The sequence below is a fragment of the Colias eurytheme genome, chromosome 30 (genome assembly GCF_061535395.1).
Source record: "Colias eurytheme isolate Ceu_HAF_F1 chromosome 30, ilColEury1 Martin Lab GWU primary, whole genome shotgun sequence".
Taxonomy (NCBI): Eukaryota; Metazoa; Arthropoda; class Insecta; order Lepidoptera; family Pieridae; genus Colias; species Colias eurytheme.
The window spans coordinates 5069515-5091864 of NC_143009.1; the positions used below are offsets into that span (position 1 = coordinate 5069515).

The 22350-nt window shown below is 34.3% G+C and overlaps 1 protein-coding gene across 1 annotated transcript in view; it reads left to right on the top strand.

Moving 5' to 3' along the window:
- Positions 1 to 22350, top strand: part of LOC149895834 (putative fatty acyl-CoA reductase CG5065) — a 47461-nt gene that overhangs the window by 18823 nt on the left and 6288 nt on the right. Inside the window, exons 2-6 of the mRNA XM_090118446.1 lie at positions 15292 to 15511; positions 16045 to 16161; positions 16530 to 16652; positions 17622 to 17747; positions 18657 to 18810. Coding sequence (XP_089974572.1) covers positions 15410 to 15511; positions 16045 to 16161; positions 16530 to 16652; positions 17622 to 17747; positions 18657 to 18810 — 622 coding nt within the window. The 5' untranslated portion in view covers positions 15292 to 15409. The remainder of the gene's footprint in view (positions 1 to 15291; positions 15512 to 16044; positions 16162 to 16529; positions 16653 to 17621; positions 17748 to 18656; positions 18811 to 22350) is intronic.

Sequence of the window (22350 nt, forward strand, 5' to 3'; positions counted from 1 at the left end):
ATCTCGACTTATTATAATCTGCCAGTTTTAACAATATTACTGCGACATATAAACGTCTGGTCTAGGTCGTTCCTGAATACCTAGTAGGTGACCTGGTAATCGCATTGCTTGGGTTTATCTGTTACTAGGCATTACGTTATATGCTAAATAATATTAATATCACGTAACATAAAACTGTTGTACATGTTTTCTTAAAACTTTCTTGACGACAATATGACTGAAGTTATTTTAGGGTGTCCCAAAAAGAAGTGATGAACGAAAGCTAGGAGGTAGAGGACCTAGAGGGCTATCCGAATCACCCTCAAAAAAACCCTCACAAAACGGAGTTAAGAACTCCGAAAATACGAAAAATCCCATAGCATACATCATACATGGGGGTGATTCCGATAGCCCTCTATGTTCTCTACCTCCCAACTTCCGTTCATCACTACTTTTTGGGACACCCTGTATATTATAATTTATACAGTTGAACAAAGATCTTCCTCTTATTTTGATGTCGATTAATTATTATTATCTAACATAAATAATACATTGTTGCATTAAACAGAGGTTTGTAATTAATAGCATCAATTATGTATTTATTAATGACATCATTTCTCATTGTATTAAAAACAATGCATGTAAGTAGATAGATTAAAAATACCAATTTTTTGAAGTGAAACTTCTTTATCGGGGTTGGAAAAAAAAAGTGTAACATTTTTTCGTTACGCGTGACATTTTTCCGTTACGAGCCATCATTTTCTAATCCCTACCACGCGTGATTCGACGTATTAGATGCATATAGTAAATTATTTTTTGAAAAATAAGGTCCTAAAGAAGTTTCACTTCTTACGTGTGTAGGTACACTAGTACATGCGCACATTTTTTATTTTCAATACATTTTTTTATGATTGGATCCTATTGGTCGAAATTGATAATATCGTTTTCTATCTTTTTCCTCATGAATTCGTTAGAAAAACAATAATTTTCAACTAACTTCAAAAAGGAGGTTTTCAATTCAACTGTAATTTGATATTTTTTGGTTTTATGACATTCAAATATTTATAAATATAAATTTATAAAGAATAGAAAAAAATCGATCACGAACAGGCGGAAAGGCGGAACTCGAACCCGCATCCTTTCGCACCATTCCGGGGCGGATGCCTGACCAATTCAGCCACTCGTGACCCGCCAGAGCGACCGAATTTATTCTATTCTTTCAGTTTTATGTGTCTAAGGGGTGATATTTCAATCCTTGGTTAAAAGTTAAAACTTATTTGTGGAATCCATACTAATTTACTTTTACTAAATTATAAATGCGAAAGTAACTCTGTCTGTCTGTCTGTTACTCAATCACGCCTAAACTACTGAACCAATTTGCATGAAATTTGGTATGGAGATATTTTGATAACCGAGAAAGGACATAGGCTACCTTTTATTGCGTAATATGTACCACGGGCGAAGCCGGGGCGGACCACTAGTAATGTATAAAACTACCATTTTAAATTGCCCGTATTCTAATTGCCCGTACTTGACAGTTTACGTCGTGACATTTTAATATTATCGTGAAATATTTTATTGGACGGATAAGTTTTATCCAAGCATTGAAAAATCGACCCAGGGACACACCGCTCGCCATCTATGTTGAGATGATTAACAACCATCAATTAAATGGCCATAATTTAATTGCCAAAATAACCATCTCAAAAATTTCATATAAGTATTGTTATCTATTTTATATAATTTGAAATGTAAGACTTTTTTTCTAAATATCATTTACTAGATTTCCGCACGCGGCTTCGCCCGCGTTTGCAAAGGAAAACCCGCATAGTTCCCGTTCCCGTGGGATTTCCGGGATAAAAACTATCCTATGTGTTAATCCAAGTTACCCTCTATATGTGTGCTAAATTTCATTGTAATCGGTTCAGTAGGTTTTATGTGAAAGAGTAACAAACATCCATACATCCATACATCCTTACAAACTTTCGCCTTTATAATTATTATATTAGAAATATTAGAATAGAATATTAGATACTAGGATTCCGCCCGCGGCTTCGCCCGCGCAGTCAAAGAAAAACCCGCATAGTTCCCGTTCCGTGGGATTTCCGGGATTGCGTCATTTTCCCGGGTTAAAAAGTAGCCTATGTCCTTTCTCGGGTATCAAAATATCTCCATACCAAATTTCATGCAAATTGGTTCAGCAGTTTAGGCGTGATTGAGTAACAAACAGACAGACAGAGAGTTACTTTCGCATTTATAATATTAGTATGGATTAGATATACATCACAAATTGTTTAATGGAAATTTGTTTCTCCAATTATTGATTACTTGCGAAAGATGCATGCAAGATCCGTATCAAATTTATTTTATAAATAACTAGCGGTCCACCCCGGCTTCGCCCGTGGTACCTACATGTTTACGTTTTTTTTTTCATAAGAACCATCCTCGTACTTCAAGGAATTAATTCCGCACCGCACGCGATGACAGAATTTTTATTAAGGAATTTTTTACACCTTGGGTTACATTATTGCATTTTTGGTAAGGATCTCTATTTTTTTTGGAAATGGAATATAGCCTATGTTGCTCTCAGTGAAGATGCAGCTTTCTAATCGTGAAAGAATTTTTGAAATCGGTCCAGTAGTTTATGCGTGAAAACCGTACATACAAACATACATTATTACAAACCTTTCCTCTTTATAATATTAGTAAAGAAGTATAGATATTTAATTTTTTTAATACGTTTTTTTTATACAATCACAGTATTGAATATTCTATAGGGATTATAAGACAAAGCAGTCAAGTGCGAATCCAATTCGCGAAAACAAGGTTCCGCTGATTATTCCAAACATAAAGAAAAAATAATTTGGAAAATCCAAAAGTGCACGCCTCATAATTTTTTTTTAATAAATATTTATTAATTATTATTTTTGTTTATTTAATAACAATTAAACCACATCGAATCAGACCCTGAAAAATGAAAGGGTTCTATTCCTGAGCATACTCAAGCGTAAGAGAAAAAAAAAGACTCGATTAGTAAAGTATTTCGGTCGCTATCGTGTTAACAAGAAAAAGGATCCGCATATACAGACACACGGACGTCCAAGACAGAACTTTTTTAAACTGTTTTTTAACTAGTTTAAATAACAAAAATGACATCAAAAATATCATGAACGTTAAAAATAGTGTTTTTTTATTAATATGTGTGTGTATGTATTATCTTACAAGTGCAATGTATGATACATAAAGACATTTTAAGTTTGAAAAATCAGATGTTTTGCGCGAAGTGACAGTAGTACCCACCTCAACGCTTCGCTTATGAGGCGTGCAATATGTAAATAGTTTTTAGTTGATCGACTGTAAATAAATAAATAATAAGTTAATTCCGTTTGTAAAAACAAAAGAAAACGTAACGAAATGATTTTTTTTTTTTTAATAATAATAATTCCTTTATTTACAAACAAGATTATTACAATATGGTGTATTTCACAATATTAATTAATTTAATAATTTGATATTAATATAATTATGAGATTCATTGGTTCCCGCACTAGGCGAAGCCTGTCCTGCGGGACCAAAAAACGATTAACAATATAATATAATTTATAACGGAGCGGCATAGATTATGTGATTAATATTTAAATTCGTATTCAAGTATTACATAAGAATATTATTTTAATTCATTAAATTCATTTAAATTAAATTAAAAAAAAAAGAAAAGAATAGAAGAAAAACAAATATGTCAAATTAATTTAACAACAATCGCTACTCAAAAAGCCTGTCACATACTTATTGAACACAACAGCACTGGCCCATCAAGCGTCGCGTAACTAGTAGGTATAGTTCAAAAAAGTTGAAGTCGTACAAATTGCTCAGTCTTATCATAGTCCCGAGAGCAGCAATTTCGTTAGCATGTCTTTAGTAATGTAACTACTTTTAGAAAGGTCCAAGTGTCTCTTGATTTTATTGTATAAAAGTGGCCACATATAATTCGGTGCACGTTTTGCAAAAGAAGTATTCAATCTAGGGAGTTGTAAGTTATTTCGCCTGTTATTTGAGTATGGTTGATTAGATGAAGCTGTTTTATATATCCTAAGGACTGAATGCAGAATGAAAAGGCGTCTAACACTTAGAACTTTAGACTTTTGTGATATTTATACCTAATATTATAAAACTGAAGAGTTTGTATGTTTGAACGCGCTAATCTCAGGCACTACTGGTCCGATTTGAAAAATTATTTTGTTGTCAGATAGCCCATTTATCGAGGAAGGCTATATGTATATCATCACGCTAAGACCAGCAGGAGCTGTGTAATGCGGGTAAAACCGCAGGGCTCAGCTATTACTTAAATAATGGCAATTTTTTTGTTGCTCTAGGTTTACTAATTTTTTTTTGATAAAATTTTATATGTATAGTAGTTGCTGTTTCTTGGCTCTGTAGCGTAAACTCTTTGTCTACGGTACCCTAAAAATATATTCCTTCAGTAATAATAAATAGACTAGTACGCTGTTACAAGCACAGTAGTTTTTGATTTATAGAAGAGAGAACATTAACGTCAAAAACTTAGTTTTATCAAAGATTTATTTGTTATTGTAATTCAATTGCATTGAATATTATTTGGAACCGTTTTTTTTTGTGTTACATTTAAGTTTTTAATCCCCATTTTTTCAAATTTTTTGGTAAGTTTTTTGAATATATTTTTAATTTTTTGCACATTTTTTGTTGTATAAATATTTGTGCTTTATATTTTTTGTTATTTTTGCGTAGTTACGTGAATTGCATAGCTTTAAGTAGTGTTTGTCGTTTTTTTTGTTTAATATATTTATAAAATTATAATTAAGCCAATCAAGCAAAAACTAAGTTATATAAATAACTATCTTTCGGAAAGATAGTAACTTACCGCCCTAAATTTTAATTTAATTATTAGAAAAAATCATAGTGCAGAATTAAATCTTTTCATTTATTTAATAACTATAGCTTTCCGCCCTCGGCTTCGCCCGCTTTGTCTAAAACCTAATAAATTATACATAAAAACTACGAAACAGATTTTGATGCGGTTTATTTTATAGATAGAGTTATTCGCGAGGAAGGTTTTAGCATAATATATAATTTATTAGGTTATAGATAAAGTGGGCGAAGTCACGGGCGGAAAGCTAAAGAATTAAAGAATGTATTTATTTTCTTATTAATATGTACAGTACATAATTAAATAAGTAGCTATAGTTATTAAATAAATGAAAAGATTTAATACTGCACTATGAATTTTTGGACAGTTACATATCATTAGTTTTGATAAAAAATCGTGGAAGAAATTAATTACTAAACCTATAACTCATAAAAAAAAATTATGAATCGTACAAGAAAGTTGGTTGGGTTTTTGAGACGACAAAATATTATAATAGTTACTAATTATGCGACATGATAAAAGTTAATAATATTATCAACTAGCTTTCCGCCCGCGGCTTCGCCCGCGTTTTCAAAGAAAAACCCGTTCCCGTAGGATTTCCGGGATAAAACCTATCAGGCCTATGTCCTTTCTCGGGTATCAAAATATCTCTATACCAAATTTCATGCAAATTGGTTCAGTAGTTAAGGCGTGATTGAGTAACAGAGAGACAGACAGAGTTACTTTCGCATTTCTAATATTAGTATGGATTACGATTATTTTATATTTGTACTTTTTATATTTGTACTTACTTTAATTTGCTATTTATTTTTATTATCTGCTTATTTTTAGCTATATAACTTGACAAGCTGTGCTCCGCGGTTTCACCCTCATTACTCCGCTCCTGTTGGTCTTAGCGTGATGATATATTATAGCCTTATAGCCTTCCTCGACACCGAACTCTTCTAACACCGAAATAATTTTTCAAAACGGCCCAGTAGTTCCTGAGATTAGCGCGTTCAAACAAACAAACTCTTCAGCTTTATAATATTTGTATAGATTTCTATTTCGAAGCATTTGATTTTGTAATCTCTACATACGCGTTCCCGAGTAATATAATACAAACAGACAGATTTAATTAATTCATGACGTAGGAACCATATAATCACAGACAAGTTAACAACCCGGAAGAAAAAATTAAACCAAAAACATAAGGCGGTGATGCATTACAATCCATACTATTAATATTATAAATGCGAAAGTAACTCTGTCTGTCTGTCTGTTACTCAATCACGCCTAAACTACTGAACCAATTTGCATGAAATTTGGTATGGAGATATTTCAATACCCGAGAAAGAACATAGGCTACCTTTTATTGCGAAATATGTACCACGGGCGAAGCCGGGGCGGACCTCTAGTAGGTAATAAATTACATTTCTTGTACTGAATAAGATATACAGTGCTTAATATAACGTACCTCAATATAACGATTTCCTCGATTTAACGAATTTTTCGTAATCCCCTTGAATAATTGGCTTCCCATTCGTCTTCGCCGAAATACTCATATCCTTCACCTCCTGTACTGTGTTCTGTTTGATCCGAAAACACCGCAATATTTAAAAGAGAGATTTGAGTTCCTTGTGTCTAATATCCACCCGATTCGATCATCAAACAAGTCTCGTCTGGTCGTACCGGGTCATGTAAATCATATATATAATTCTTCCTTTACTGTGCGTGCCATCAGGCTATGGAATGATCTACCATTAGACATAAGAGAAGCTCAATCTCTACTCACATTCAAAACACTGCTGAAGCGATTTTACCTGTCCAAGTAATGAATTTAGATCTACCTGTTTAGTGTTAAATATCTTTGTATTGATGCTGTCTCCGTATGTGTCTGCTTTTCGACTAGTAAATAGCTCATTTCTTTCTGTATGTATGTATATGTATGTACGTATATGTATATTTATGTGTATGTATGTATGTTTATGTTTGTATGTGTATGTTTATATGTATATGTTTGTATGTGTATGTATTTGTATGTATATAATATGGATATATGTGTATTTTATTTATGTGCTCTAAACTATAAACGCACCTCTTGCCCATTAACTTTTACTTCCACTGTTTCTCCTTGACCACCAGGTTGTCTGGAAGAGATCGCTGTCTTAGCGATAAGACCGCCTGTTGTGCTCAACTGTGTCTCTTTCTTTTATACATTTGATTTTGTAATTTTTATGTCCTGGTGCACAATAAAGTATTTTTGTTTGTTTGTTTGTTTGAATAAGATTCAATATAAAATATCCCTTTACATTACGAACATTTTTTGCGAACCACCTCTTTATAACGAATTTTTAACTATCAAGAAAAGTATAAATACCTCTAATTAACGAATTTCGTCAACCCAAAACCTTTATATAAAGTTCAAACCAATGTAATGATTCTTAATCTCATAATAAATAAATAAATAAATAAATATTATAGGACATTATTACACAAATCGACCTAGTCCCACAGTAAGCTCAATTAAGGCTTGTGTTGTGGGTACTAGGCGACGATAAATATAATATTTAGTAAATACATATATAGATAATAGCACCCAGACCCATGAACAAATAATTGAGTTCATCACACAAATATTTGCCCTGACCGGGGATCGAACCCGGGACCGTCGGCTCAGTAGGCAGTTAATTTACCACTGCGCCAACCGCGTCGTCAATAATACATAATATGTGATTCATGTCGCGATGCTTTTGTTCCGTGTTCGTAAAACGATCATTTTTGTTTAATTTAAATTGGAAAGTAATGTGAACACTGCTGCTCGTCACTTAAAGATTCAAGTTGAAATGGATCAGAAACGTAAAAGACCTCTTTATAACGAATTTTAGACCAACCTAACCTCAACATAACGAACCTCAGTTCAACGAATTACTTGATATAACGAATATTTATATGTTCCCTTCAGATTTGTTATATCGAGGTTGCACTGTACCTATCTAAAAAACTAGTTATTTTCCCTTATCAAAAGATCATAAGAATCCTTCACTACACAGTACACATGTATAGTACGTATCTGAATCTTCTTATATATAAAATTCTCGTGTCACAATGTTAGTCTGCATACTCCTCCGAAACGGGTGGACCGATTCTCATGAAATTTTCTGTGCATATCGGGTAAGTCTGAGAATCGACCAACATCTATTTTTCATATGTACCACGGGCGAAGCCGGGGCGGACCGCTAGTACTATTATAAAGGCGAAAGTTTGTATGGATGTATGGATGTTTGTTACTCTTTCACGTAAAAACTACTGAACCGATTACAATGAAATTTAGCACTCATATAGAGGGTAACTTGGATTAACACATAGGATAGGTTTTATCCCGGAAATCCCACGGGAACGGGAACTATGCGGGTTTTCCTTTGAAAACGCGTTTAAAATAAAGTCGCTTTCTCTGTCCCTATGTATGCTTAAATCTTCAAAAATACGCAACGGATTTTGATGCGGTTTTTTTAATAGATAGATAGTAATAATTTATTAGGTTTTAGACAAAACGGTTGAAGCCGCGAGCGGTATGCAAGTATTAGATAAAAAAGGAACGTTCATGTGTTTATACCTAATGTATGATTTTTTTTATTTACCCATGGAACCCTAAAAAATTTAAACAGACTATTAATAGATCTACAAATTAAAAACTGACAAAAAAGAGATAAAAATAAAACGATGTAACTATTAATAATAGACAAAATGATACTAATTGTTTTTTATTTGTTTAAATGCGAAACAATAAAAACAATTTTTAAAAAAAGGCCTCCGTTTCGGAGTAATGCGGAAACAAAGAAAAAAAACGATAAAAAAAGAATCTGTAACTCTTAGACTGTAACATTATGATTTTCGATTGGTGGTAAAAAAAAACAAATTTATAGCTGTTTTTCATATAAAACAACGATTTTTTAGTCGGTTCTTTTTGTTATACCTACGCATTCACATAAATTGTAAAATTAACTAACTAGAGGCTGCGGTTTCGCTCGCGATTAGTTAAAATTTTTAACCTTGACAATTGCTCTTGAAAGAAAGAAATTTTACAGAGAAAATATAAACAAATATGAATTTGCCAGTCAGTTCAATATTCACGGCCTAAACTGTCAGGAAATAAGAGGTCGTAATACGGCTCCTGTAGGCAGTAGTTCCTGAGGTTAGCGCGTTCAAATAAACACTTTTAAGCGTTACCTACTAGATATTATTATTATTAAAGACTAGCTTACCGTCCGCGGCTTCGCCCGCTTTGTCTAAAACCTAATAAATTATATACTAAAACCTTCCTCTTGAATCCGCTGAAACCGCTGCATCAAAAACCGTTGCGTAGTTTTAAAGACTACATATAGACATAGGGACAGAAAAACGACTTTGTTTTATACTATGTAGTGATAATTTAGCTCGGTAAATATTCAGCTTTCTTCCAATTTTTTCCTACTGTAACATAACAAAAATTTTGTAAGGATGCATGTTTATTTATACTCACAAAAACAGTACAATATAATTACACGCTTAGGTACATGACGAAATGAAATCTCTTTTTATTAACACGCTTTTTATAAATCTATTACTTTTAATATTATAAAGCTGTAGAGTTTGTTTGTTAGTTTGAACGCACAATTTCAGGAACCAAGGGAATTGAAAAATTACCTATTTCACTGTTAGATAGCCCATTTATCGAGGGCTATATAATATACTAGTGGTCAGCCCCGGCTTCGCCCGTGGTACATATTTCGCAATAAAAGGTAGCCTATGTCCTTTCTCGGGTATCAAAATATCTCCATACCAAATTTCATGCAAATTGGTTCAGTAGTTTAGGCGTGATTGAGTAACAGACAGACAGACAGAGTTACTTTCGCATTTATAATATTAATATATAATGTATATCATCAGTCATCACACAGACCAACAGGAGCGGAGCAATGCGGGACAAAACCGCCGCGCGGGGCACAGCTAGTCATCACTATCACTACATAGTATAAAACAAAGTCGCTTTCTCTGTCCCTATGTCCCTTTGTATGCTTAAATCTTTATAACTACGCAACGGATTTTGATGCGGTTTTTTTAATAGATAAAGTGATTCAAGAGGAAGATTTTAGTATATAATTTATTAGGTTTAAGACAAAGCGGGCGAAGCCGCGGGCGGAATAATACCTAGCACTATTAACAGGTAACTTTTAAGTAATTTTTGCATCTAGCTAATAGATGCAAAAATTACTTAAAAGTCACCTGTATGTTTGTATGTAAAGTAACCAACTCCCTTGGACTCGATTTTTTCCCACTTTAAACGGCATATTTAATACAAACTTTGTACACTTATCAAGGATCGGTGACAATACAATTATTTCAAGAGTTTATCTTATATGTATAACGAATTTTTCAGTTTTCAACCGACTTCTAAAAAGGAGGAGGTTCTCAATTCGACTGTACTTTTTTTCCGATTTACTCAAAACTTTCGGTTGAGTGAATCGATTTTGATGATACTTCAAAATTGAAAGCTAGTGTCTTTCAATAGTCCCGTTTCAATTTTGTCCAGTTGTAATCATTTGGGAGTGGTTTAGCTTTTTGGCAAAATAATTATATTTACACTTTATTATTTTGGAAGTCGGTTAAAAGTTAAAACAGTAGACACAGTCTAATATAAGGTGGGATGTAACAATGTCATATCCTAATATAAGTAATATGGGATTATAGCACATGTGGGATGGGATTGCGTTATTTTAATAGGCACTATCCAATTTCAGAGATTCCGAGGTTAAGCAGCTTTGCGCGCGGTCGTCTTTTGGATGGGTTCCCGGTTAACCGAAACATAAAACACAGAAACATAATAAGATTTTAAGAGAGAATTTTTAATAAGATTTCAAGTTTAGGCTTAGCGCATAGATATTTTTGTTGATATGTACTGTATTATTTCATTTTTCATATTATATTCGCAAACAACAAGCAAACAACGCATGGTACCATAAACAAATAAACGATATCCACAAATAATACTATTCAAAATTCAAAGCACAATAAAAATACTTAATTTGAACATTACAAAACACTTCATTATTATTTAATCTTAAAACAAAAATATTGCTAGAAATCTATTAACTAAAAAAAATTAACATTTCATACATCCCAATTTTCAAGAAATAAATACTACCTCAAACTTCTTCCAAATAAAAAACAAATTAACCCAGATATAGGTTATGTAAGCAAATGTCAACCAATATCAACGCCTAATCAATTTTTATCGAAAGATATCAAAATGTCCATAAAATAGTTCGATGTGCCTTTCTTTGAAGTGTAGTTGACAATATTGAGGGAACAATATAAATATTAAATAATAATTATTTTGGATATTACCTAAATTACTCGTGAGTACTAATTTTTATGTATTGTAAAAAAAAACATAGCATGTATCGATCAACAACTCAATCTTAAAAGTGGAAGTGAAGTCCCATGTACCCAAGTGGGGTAAGGGGCATATGCATCTGTTTCACTGATCGATTTTCTTTAGGGACAAGTAGATGATCAGCCTTCTGTGTCCTGCCAGACCTCCACCGGGAATCGAACCCAGGACCCCTCGGTGTTACGCTCACGCGTCAACCACTGTATCAAGGAGGCGGTCGTATGATATCTTAGTTAGTACTTAATCATTAATTTAAAATTTAATTCTTTTGTCACTTCATTTATATTTATAATAAAAAATATTTTATTGTTTCGAAGTTTATTGTATTGAATATCTTGGTTAAAAATTAAATTTAGTACACAGTTCACCAGTTACAGTAATCCTCATGATTCCTGTGTGACATAAGATATTTTTTTCAGTGCTTAGTATATTTTTGTTATACAAAAAACGACGTGGAAAATATCAATAATTACTGTAACAATTTTTAAAGGATAATTCATATTTGTAGGTTACTTTTTTAACTGAAAATAAGGAGAGTAGAGGTTAATGAAAGGACAAACATGCAAACAAAAAGTGTAGTTATACATAATATTACCACATATTATTACTTAATATTATCATATTGTAACCTTATTAATTCTTGTACCCTTACAGGAGGAAAATATAAATTAAATTAAATGCTCATAAAATATGAAAATTTTACACGAAAATATTATATATTATTACTAGTAAAATTTGTAGTTTTTACACGAAAATATATATATAAATATATTATTATAAATTTTAATAGGTTTAGGTACCTACTAAATCATTTCGTATTTCCAGACATTAAAAATTAGTACTTTTGGTTGAAAGAGCTATAAGCTCAATACAAGACGTTGTATTATATACTTGCGGTCCGAACGGCTTCGCTCGTGGTACATAAGTAGCTTACCAGGGATCACGGACATACCCAACAGTGAAGGAATTTTTGAAATCGGTCCAAAAGTTCCTGAGATTAATGCGTTCAAACAAACTCTTCAGCTTCACTACATAGTATAAAACAAAGTCGCTTTCTCTGTCCCTATGTCCCTATATGTATGCTTATTGCATCTTAAAAACTACGCAACGGATTTTGATGCGGTTTTTTTAATAGATAGAGTGATTTAATGAGGAAGGGGTTAGTATATAATTTTAAATTTAGACAACGCGAAAGTTTAGTTAATTATAAAACGGTTTTATTACCAGTTTAATAAATTGAATTTCGATATACATTGTTATATTGCATACGTTCATAATTAGGCCAAGATATCGCATCAATCGATAAAGTATTATAAAATATCGATAAACGTTTAAAAACCCACGATTATTTTATCGGTTTTTGGCGAAAATACTTAATCTATACTAATATTATAAAGCTGAAGAGTTTGTTTGTTTGTTTGTTTGTTTGAACGCGCTAGTCTCGGGAACTACTGATTCGATTTGAAAAATTCTTTCGGTGTTAGATAGCCCATTTATCGAGGAAGGTTATAGGCTTAAGGCTATATATCATCACGCTACGAGTTACGACCATCAGGAGTGGAGCCACGGGGGTGAAACCGCGCGGAGCAGCTAGTATCAAGATAAAACCGGAACTTATGTACTTAAATCTTAATCTTATATATAAAATTCTCGTGTCACAATGTTAGTCCGCATACTCCTCCGAAACGGGTGGACCGATTCTCATGAAATTTTCTGTGCATATCGGGTAAGTCTGAGAATCGGCCAACATCTATTTTTCATATGTACCACGGGCGAAGCCGGGGCGGACCGCTAGTATACATATAATATATAAATCTCGTGTCACAATGTTTGTCCTCAATGGATTCCTAAAACAAAATTCGCACACCATGTGCAGTTCGATCCAACTTGAGAGATAGGATAGTTTAAACATGTAGGTACCACGGGCGAAGCCGGGGCGGACCGCTAGTGTGTAATAATAATTACTTACCGTCTTATTACAGTGAGAATACAATTCTTTCATAATGTGAAGCGTGTTATTAATTTAATTTAATTATCTTTGTAATATATTGCAATTCATTCAAACCTGTCTAGCCGTATAGGTGTTTAAGAAAAACAAACATTGTTAAACAAAAAATGTGTGCGTGTACTAGTGTACACACGTAAGAAGTGAAACTTCTTTATGACCTTATTTTTAAAACAATAATCTTCTTCTTATATATAAAAATGAATCGCAAAATGTGTTGGTAAGCGCATAACTCGAGAACGGCTGAACCGATTTCGATAATTCTTTTTTTATTATATTCCTTGAAGTACGAGGATGGTTCTTATGTAGAGAAAACGTAAACATGTACCACGGGCGAAGCCGGGGCGGACCGCTAGTTTACTATACAGGGTGTCCCACTATTGGTATACTAAGCGCGAAGGAACTTGTAGTTTTGCATACACTGATCACGTAAAAAATACTTAAAAAAAAAATTACGTGATAAATTTTTTGCTAAATTTTTCCTGAAAATCCATGTTTTCTTCTCTAGCTTCGCGCAGCCGGCATATACCGCTTCTCTTATATGAGCATTTTATCTATGAAAACATAATCTTAAACGATAGCTCACGTGCTGGTGGCAAAGTTGGGCGGCTCGCTTGTTATGGGTGTACACATAGAGTTTTAAGAATTCATCTATTTGAAAAAAAAATGAATCTGGAATTTTTTCATTATTTTTTACGTACACAGCGTATGCAAAACTATAACCTCCTTTGAGCTTAGTATACCATCAGTGGGACACCCTGTATATGCAGCTTTACAGAAATACGTGGAATCACGCGTGGTAGGGATAAGAAAAAGATGTCTCGTAACGGAAAAATGTCACGCGTAACGAAAAAATGTTACACTAAATTTTTTTCCAACCCCGATAAAGAAGTTTCACTTCAACTAGATAAACAATACAATTATTACGATTCGTTGAATTTTTTATGTTTTCCTAAATATCTGCATAATCATACTTACATAGATATTGTAAAATATTATCTAAATTATCTAAAATTAAAATTAATCAATACATTGATATCCGTTTGACTCATAAATTAGTCATAGCAAATTAAAATCTAAATTGAAATCTTAGTTGATAGAATTTCTCTAGGTATACTAATATTGAAGCAGTTTGTTTGCTTGAACGCGCTATTCTCAGGAACGATTGGGTACGATTTGAAAAAATATTTCCAGATTATCTTTAGACCCTGAGAAAGAACATAGGCTACCTTTTATTGCGAAATATGTACCACGGGCGAAGCCGGGGCGGACCGCTAGTTATTTATATTGTCGTAATGCAACATTGAAGTATGATGATTAATATTTTTATCGATTATTGTATTGTATATCATGTTTTTTAAGTGCAGTGATGTCATCTAAATGATAAACAAATTCTGATTAAATTTGAACACGCCTATATTATCTTCACAGATTCCTTTAAATTCGATTTTGACCCACTTTAAACGGACACATTTAATTCAAACTTTGTACACTTATCAAGGATCGGACAAAACAATAATAATTAGAGTAGAATCAGCTTGAACCGGTCGCGATGGTACCTTTTAATCATGTGTTTTGAAGATTCAATATCCGGCTTCTATTACGTCCCATCAAATTCGGTTCAGCCGTTCCAGAGATTAGGTGGAACATCAGAAAGACAGACAAAAATTGTAAAAATTATTATTTTGGTATGTGTATCCATATCTACACTAATATTATAAAGAGGAAAACTTTGTTTGTTTGTTTGTTTGATTGTAATGAATAGGCTCATAAACTACTGGACCGATGTTGCTGAAATTTGGCACAGATAATCTTTAGACCCTCAGAAAGAACATAGGCTACCTTTTATTGCCAAATATGTACCACGGGCGAAGCCGGGGCGGACCGCTTGTAATAAATAATTTAGTTAAAAGCGGTTATTTTATTATTTTAATATAAGAAACATTCCAATTGTATAAGAAACTTATTCAATTATTATTTCCCTTGTTACAGATGGGAGATCCTAACCATGAAATAAATTGACGCAACGCATTCAACACGTACGCCGAACGCACACGCACCGTACATGCCACCCAGCGTCGACTGATACGTACACGAGAAGATACATAAGATGGCGTCATGTCTACACTTCCAGCGAGACTACGTTCCGGTTGCCGATTTTTACGCGGAGAAATCGATTTTTGTTACTGGCGGCACGGGGTTTATGGGAAAAGTGAGTTTTTGTTATAAATTCTAAGGCATATTGTTTGCATAATACGCGACGGTGCTAGGCCCCACGACGAGCGTCTGACGCCGCGTTATCGTTTTGCACGATAAACGCATAACGCGGCATTGCCGCTACGCATGATGCGAAGTTGCCGCTCCGAACGATGAACGCATAACTAGCGGTTGACGCGACATTGCCACGCCGCGCCGCACGACAAGCGGCTGACAACGTTGCCGCGCCGTTTTTTGTTTATTTACTAATAAATTACACAAGATGCATGCCATAGCCGTCTGCCACAGCTACTGCTTTCTGAGTCAGTGGCTTTTTATTTCTATAATTATTAATATTAGGTACTTATGGCGATCCAATAGCGAGCTACTAAATTATCTTGTATCGTTTTCTCGTAACACTAATCGAAAAATACTTATTTTTGACAGATAATTAAATGCGTCCTTACAATCTATCGTAGAAAGATAAGTGTAAGGAACAAATACATAAGTACTTATGTGTTATTGAATGGTTGTTTTAACATTTTTCAGGTATTAGTAGAAAAATTACTACGAAGTTGTCCAAAAATCAAAAACATATACCTACTGATGCGGCCGAAGAAGGGGCAAGATGTTACATCACGGCTCAGCGAACTCACACAGTCACCGGTAAGTTGTGGCACAATTGTTAATTATTTGCCTAGGCAAGTCGTTCAAAATTAGCTCTAGAATGTCACTTCTCTGTCGAAATCTATACAAAAAAATATTTCTCTTTATAATATACTGATATATCTTCTCTATAATATCAGTATATTAAAAAGAGAAATATTTTGTGTTTGTTTGTTACAATTTAACTTGAAAACAACTTGATAGTTTTTTTTATATTTTCTGCCATTTAAGAACAACATCTTTACGGATTATAATATGACATTTATATCCCGGGTGAAGAGGCTAGACACATATTAATCATTGTTCTTTTGATTTATAAATCATTTGCTATAAAACTACAAAATAATACAATCGTATTTATGTTACAGTTATTCGAAACGTTAAGAAGAGATCGACCGCACGAGCTGAACAAAATAGTGCCAATCGTGGGTGATATCACTGAGCCACAACTGGGAATCAGTAATGCTGACCAGGATATGTTGTGTCGGGAGGTATGTGTTTCATATAAGGAGATAATTCAATATTTATGTTGATTAATTGTGTGAATAAATCATAGACTAGGGCATTTTATATTTTACTATAAGCTAAGTGTCGCGCGGTATCACCCGTATTGCTCCGCTTCTGTTGGTCTTACACATTTGTTATTTAATTTCTAGTACCTAGTCTTTTTCTCTATTAAATTGTGGAATAAAGGCCTATTCAAACTACAGCGGTCGGTTGATCGCTACCGTACTCAGATGTACGCGATTAGAGTCTCTATAATATACTGTGTAAGAGATTTAATCGCGTGCCATCGGGATACCGCTACCCACGGCGGTAGCGGTTACCGCTGTAGTTTGAATAGGCCTTTACACATACACAAACAGAATCTAGGATGTTGTAGATTTGATCATTTATTAATTACTAGTGGTCCGCCCCGGCTTCGACCGTGGTACATATTTCGCAATAAAAAGTAGCCTATGTCCTTTCTCGGGTATCAAAATATCTCCATACCAAATTTCATGCAAATCGGTTCAGTAGTTTAGGCGTGATTGAGTAACAGACAGACAGACAGAGTTACTTTCGCATTTATAATATTAGTATGGATTTCGGTTGTTAAAATAATTAATATATAAAATATATCAGAAGAATTTTAACGAAAATTTCTTACATACTTACTTACGAAAAAATTGTTAGGTACTGAACTATAAAATCACAATATGTTTAAAATATTCAAATTTCAATAACAAAATTACACATTCTTATTTAATTTGAACTCAAATTCTAACAAAACAGATTTTATAACTCAGGCCCCGGAATCACAGACACAATAGAAAATCTATTGTGTCGTGGACCGATCGGGCCGTTCGGGGCTCAATGGGTTAACATTTTTAACATTTATTATTTAATACGAACTTAAATTCTATGTAGTTCAGTATAATAAAATAGATTTAATAACATTTTTACACGAAAATTTCCAGGTATCCGTAGTATTCCACTCGGCAGCCACAGTGAAGTTCGACGAGAAGCTAAAACTGTCGGTCACCATCAACATGCTCGGCACGCAGCAGCTCGTGCAGCTGTGCCACCGCATGCTGGCGCTGGAGGTGAGTCGGGGAAACAAACGAACAAACAAACAAAATTGGTTGTCTGTAAAGTCGGTTTACTGACGATAGTTGAACGTGACAACGTCCGATTGTGCTTCTTTGTCGCTCGTTCCGCGCTCTCGCTTGCACTTTACATGGAACGCCTCAGAGCGAGGTAACGCCGCATGAGTCATGTTTTTTCGTGCGTGCAGCCGGCTCTATCGAATTATAAGACGTTGTCACGTCAAAAGGACGTGTGTCACTCGGGGACTGCCGCGGTAAAGCTATTGCATGCTATGCCTTCAAGCCACACCTCCGCGCCCGTTCCCGTGGGGAGAAGCTGTGCAATAATATAATAAGCTATGCAATAATTTATATAATGGGGCAGGATCTGAAATTGAGTATTTTTGTCATGTCAGGGAAAATTTTCTCCATTGTTATAAATCATTTGAATGCTATATAAAAACTAAATATTAATTAATATTTAATAGTTTAAATGCTATAATATAAAAACTAAATATTAATTAACAGACAGAGTTACTTTCGCATTTATAATATTAGTATATTAGTAGGGATTATTATAAGATTTTAATTTACCGTTGATGTTATCAAGGATCTCGTTATTTTGACGTTCGTTTCTTTATTCGACGACGTGGTTGGCGCAGTAGTAACAGGTAAAGTAACTGCCTACTGAGCCGACGGTACCGGGTTCGATCCCCGGTCAGGGCAAATATTTGTGTGATGAACTCAATTATTTGTTCTTGGGTCTGGGTGTTATCTATATATGTATTTATTAAATATTATATTTATCGTCGCCTAGTACCCACAACACAAGCCTTAATTGAGCTTACTGTGGGACTAGGTCGATTTGTGTAATAATGTCCTATAATATTTATTTATTTATGTATACCCTCTCATTCCTCTCAACAGGCGTTAGTTCACGTATCGACAGCATACTGCAACTGCGAAAAGGAGTCCGTAGAAGAGATGGTGTACCCTCCCCCCGCGCACCCGGAACACGTGGTCACGTTGGTGCAGACCTTACCTGATGAACTGGTCGATAGGATCACGCCGGACCTTGTTGGTGAGTCACAGACATACATACACACATACACACACACACATACACACACAGATGTTACAGAGAAACACACACACAGAAATAGAAACAGACATAGAGATAAACAGTATGAGACAAATAGACATAGATATTGACAGATACAGGTATAGAAACTAATACAGATACCTATAGAAACAGCAACAGAAACTCAAACTCAAACATTTATTTACTCAATTGGGCTTCTTTTAGAAGCACTTTCGAATCGTTATTACTTATTTTTTTATCCTTACCACCGATTTCTTATATTAAAACTAGCGGTCCGCCCCGGCTTCGCCTGTGGTACATATTTCGCAATAAAAAGTGGCCTATGTCCTTTCTCGGGTATCAAAATATCTCTATACCAAATTTAGACAGAGTTACTTTCGCATTTATAATATTAGTATGGATGTGCTATTTATTAAATAGGTTTGAAGTCGGTGACGAATTAAGCCCGTGCACCGGCATCAAACCTTTTTAATAAATAGCACATATAAATAATAATATGTAGTAAATAATAATATCAAATCTTTTTTATTTCTTACTTTTCCGTTTTTGAAGTCGGTTGTTTTTAACGCAGTTATTTTTATTAGTGAATATTAAGCTTTCCGTGCGATTAGAGCTTTTTATGAAAATTAAGCTCTCCGTGTGATTAGAGCTTCTTGTGAAAATTAAGCTCTCCGTGCGATTAGAGCCTTTAATGAAAATTAAGCTCTCCGTGCGATTAGAGCTTTTGTGAAAATTAAGCTCTCCGTGCGATTAGAGCTTTTTGTGAAAATTAAGCTCTTCGTGCGATGAGAGTTTTTTGTGAAAAATAAGCTCTCCGTGCGATTAGAGCTTTTTTGTGAAAATTAAGCTCTCCATGCGATTAGAGCTTTTTGTGAAAATTGAGCTCTCCGTGCGATGAGAGCTTTTTGTGAAAATTAAGCTCTCCGTGTGATGAGTTTTTTGTGAAAATTAAGCTCTCCGTGCGATTAGAGCTTTTTTGTGAAAATTTAGCTTTCCGTGCGAATTGAGCTTTTTGTGAAAATTAAGCTCTCCATGCGATTAGAGCTTTTTGTGAAAATTAAGCTCTCCGTGCGATTAGAGCCTTTAATGAAAATTAAGCTCTCCGTGCCATTAGAGCCTTTAATGAAAATTAAGCTCTCCGTGTGATTAGAGCTTCTTGTGAAAATTAAGCTCTGTTTGATTAGAGCTTCTTGTGAAAATTAAGCTTTCCGTGTGATTAGAGCTTTTTGTGAAAATTAAGCTCTCCGTGCGAATAGAGCTTTTTGTGAATATTAAGCTTTCCGTGCGATTAGAGCTTTTTATGAAAATTAAGCTCTCCATGCGATTAGAGATTTTTTGTGAAAATTTAGCTTTCCGTGCGAATAGATCTTTTTGTGAAAATTAAGCTCTCCGTGCGATTAGAGCTTTTTGTGAAAATTAAGCTTTCCGTGTGATTAGAGCTTCTTGTGAAAATTAAGCTCTGTGTGATTAGAGCTTCTTGTGAAAATTAAGCTTTCCGTGTGATTAGAGCTTTTTGTGAAAATTAAGCTCTCCGTGCGAATAGAGCTTTTTGTGAATATTAAGCTTTCCGTGCGATTAGAGCTTTTTGTGAAAATTAAGCTTTCCGTGCGATTAGAGCTTTTTATGAAAATTAAGCTCACCGTGCGATTAGAGTTTTTAACCGACTTCAAAAAAAGGAGGAGGTTATCAATTCGGCCGGTATATATATATTTTTTTAATGTATGTAAGTACACCGATTACTCCAAGGTTTCTGAACCGATTTACGTGATTCTTTTTTTGTTCGATGCGGGATGGTGTCGAATTGGTCCCATAAAATTTTTAAATTTTTTGCGGATAGGCCCAGTAGTTTTTATTTTATGAGCATTTTTGTCTGTACTCGATGACTAAATTGAAATGTAGCAAGTAACTTTGATTCACTTCCCGGTAACCGATTGAGCTGAAATTTTGTATACATATACAAATTTTGTATCATCATACGTTGCGCAAACCGGTGTCCCTCAGGGCTCTCACCTAGGACCCCTGCTTTTTCTCATATTCGTGAACGATACTGACGACGACGACGAACTGTAAACTCACCTTCTGACACCATTCTTGTTCAAAACGATCTCAATAAAATTAAAGAGTGGTGTCTTGTAAATGGTATGTCTCTCAATGCATCTAAGTGTTTTCATATAAGGTATACCAGGAAGAAAAAACCACTTGCTGCCATGTACGAGCTTGACGGCGCACCTTTAAAAGAAGTTAGCGAAATTCGCGATCTCGGTTTGACCATCGATAAAAAGTTAACATTTATTTCTCAAATAAACAAATCAGTCACTAAAGCTGCCCAGATGTTAGGATTTCTCAAGCGAAACACGGGTTGCTTTGGTGTAAAAACTAAAACAATTTTGTATAATGCCTTAGTGCGCAGTCATCTCGAATATGGTAGCCTTATATGGAATCCACTTTATACAGTTCACTCACAACGCATTGAGAGTATTCAAAGAACCTTTACAAGGCACCTAGCGTTTATAAGTAGTGGTTTCTCTCATAGACAGCCATACGAACAGCGTCTTAACAAATTCAACATGATATCTTTACATAATCGAAGATATTCAAGTACCTCATTCATTTCCAAGGACACGAATAAACAGAATCTTCCATATTCCTCTTGTCAAAACTAATTTGGGTGCACAGGCTCCTCTCATTCGAATTCTTAAGGAATACAACAAACTCAACAGTACCATCACGGGTCTTGATGTATTCGGTAGCCAGCTATCCCAATTTAAAAGAATTGTTTTCAATTATTTACGTACCCACAGTATTAAGAAATAGTGTCTTATTTTATCTTTTTTTTTATCTTACTATTATTTTTAATCTGCTTCAATATTTTAAAACAACGCATCATGTTTCATGTGACTTTTTTTTAAACCATGTTTTAGATGTTAGTGTAAAAGTTTTGTCATAGCTCAATTTATGTACACCGTGATTGTCATATATTATAGATAATAATTATGTTCAATATGTATTTTTATAAAACTTTATATAATGTATGATGTGGTGTTACTTAAATAAATAAATAAATAAATGCGTATTATTTATACTAGCGGTCCGCCCCGGCTTCGCCCGTGGCACATATTTCGCAATAAAAAGTGGCCTATGTCCTTTCTCGGGTATCAAAATATCTCTATACCAAATTTCATGCAAATTGGTTCAGTAGAAGGCGTGATTGAGTAACAGACAGACAAACAGAGTTACTTTCGCATTTATAATATTAGTATGGATTGGTACGAAAAAGAAATTACCGTTGTAGGAGCATGCGTATGCTCCTTCAACATTCAATCTAAATTAATTTCATTAAAAGACTTCTGCATGACGCAAGGAAAAAATGAAATGAAAAAAAAAATGTTGTGTGGTTTTATGAAACCACGGTAAAAGTGAAACTGTTCGAACGGTTCCGAACACTGCTTTGTGTAGCGCATGTCGCGTGACGGTCGGCTGCCGAGTAGGTGTACCTACTCGGCAGCCGCGATACACGCG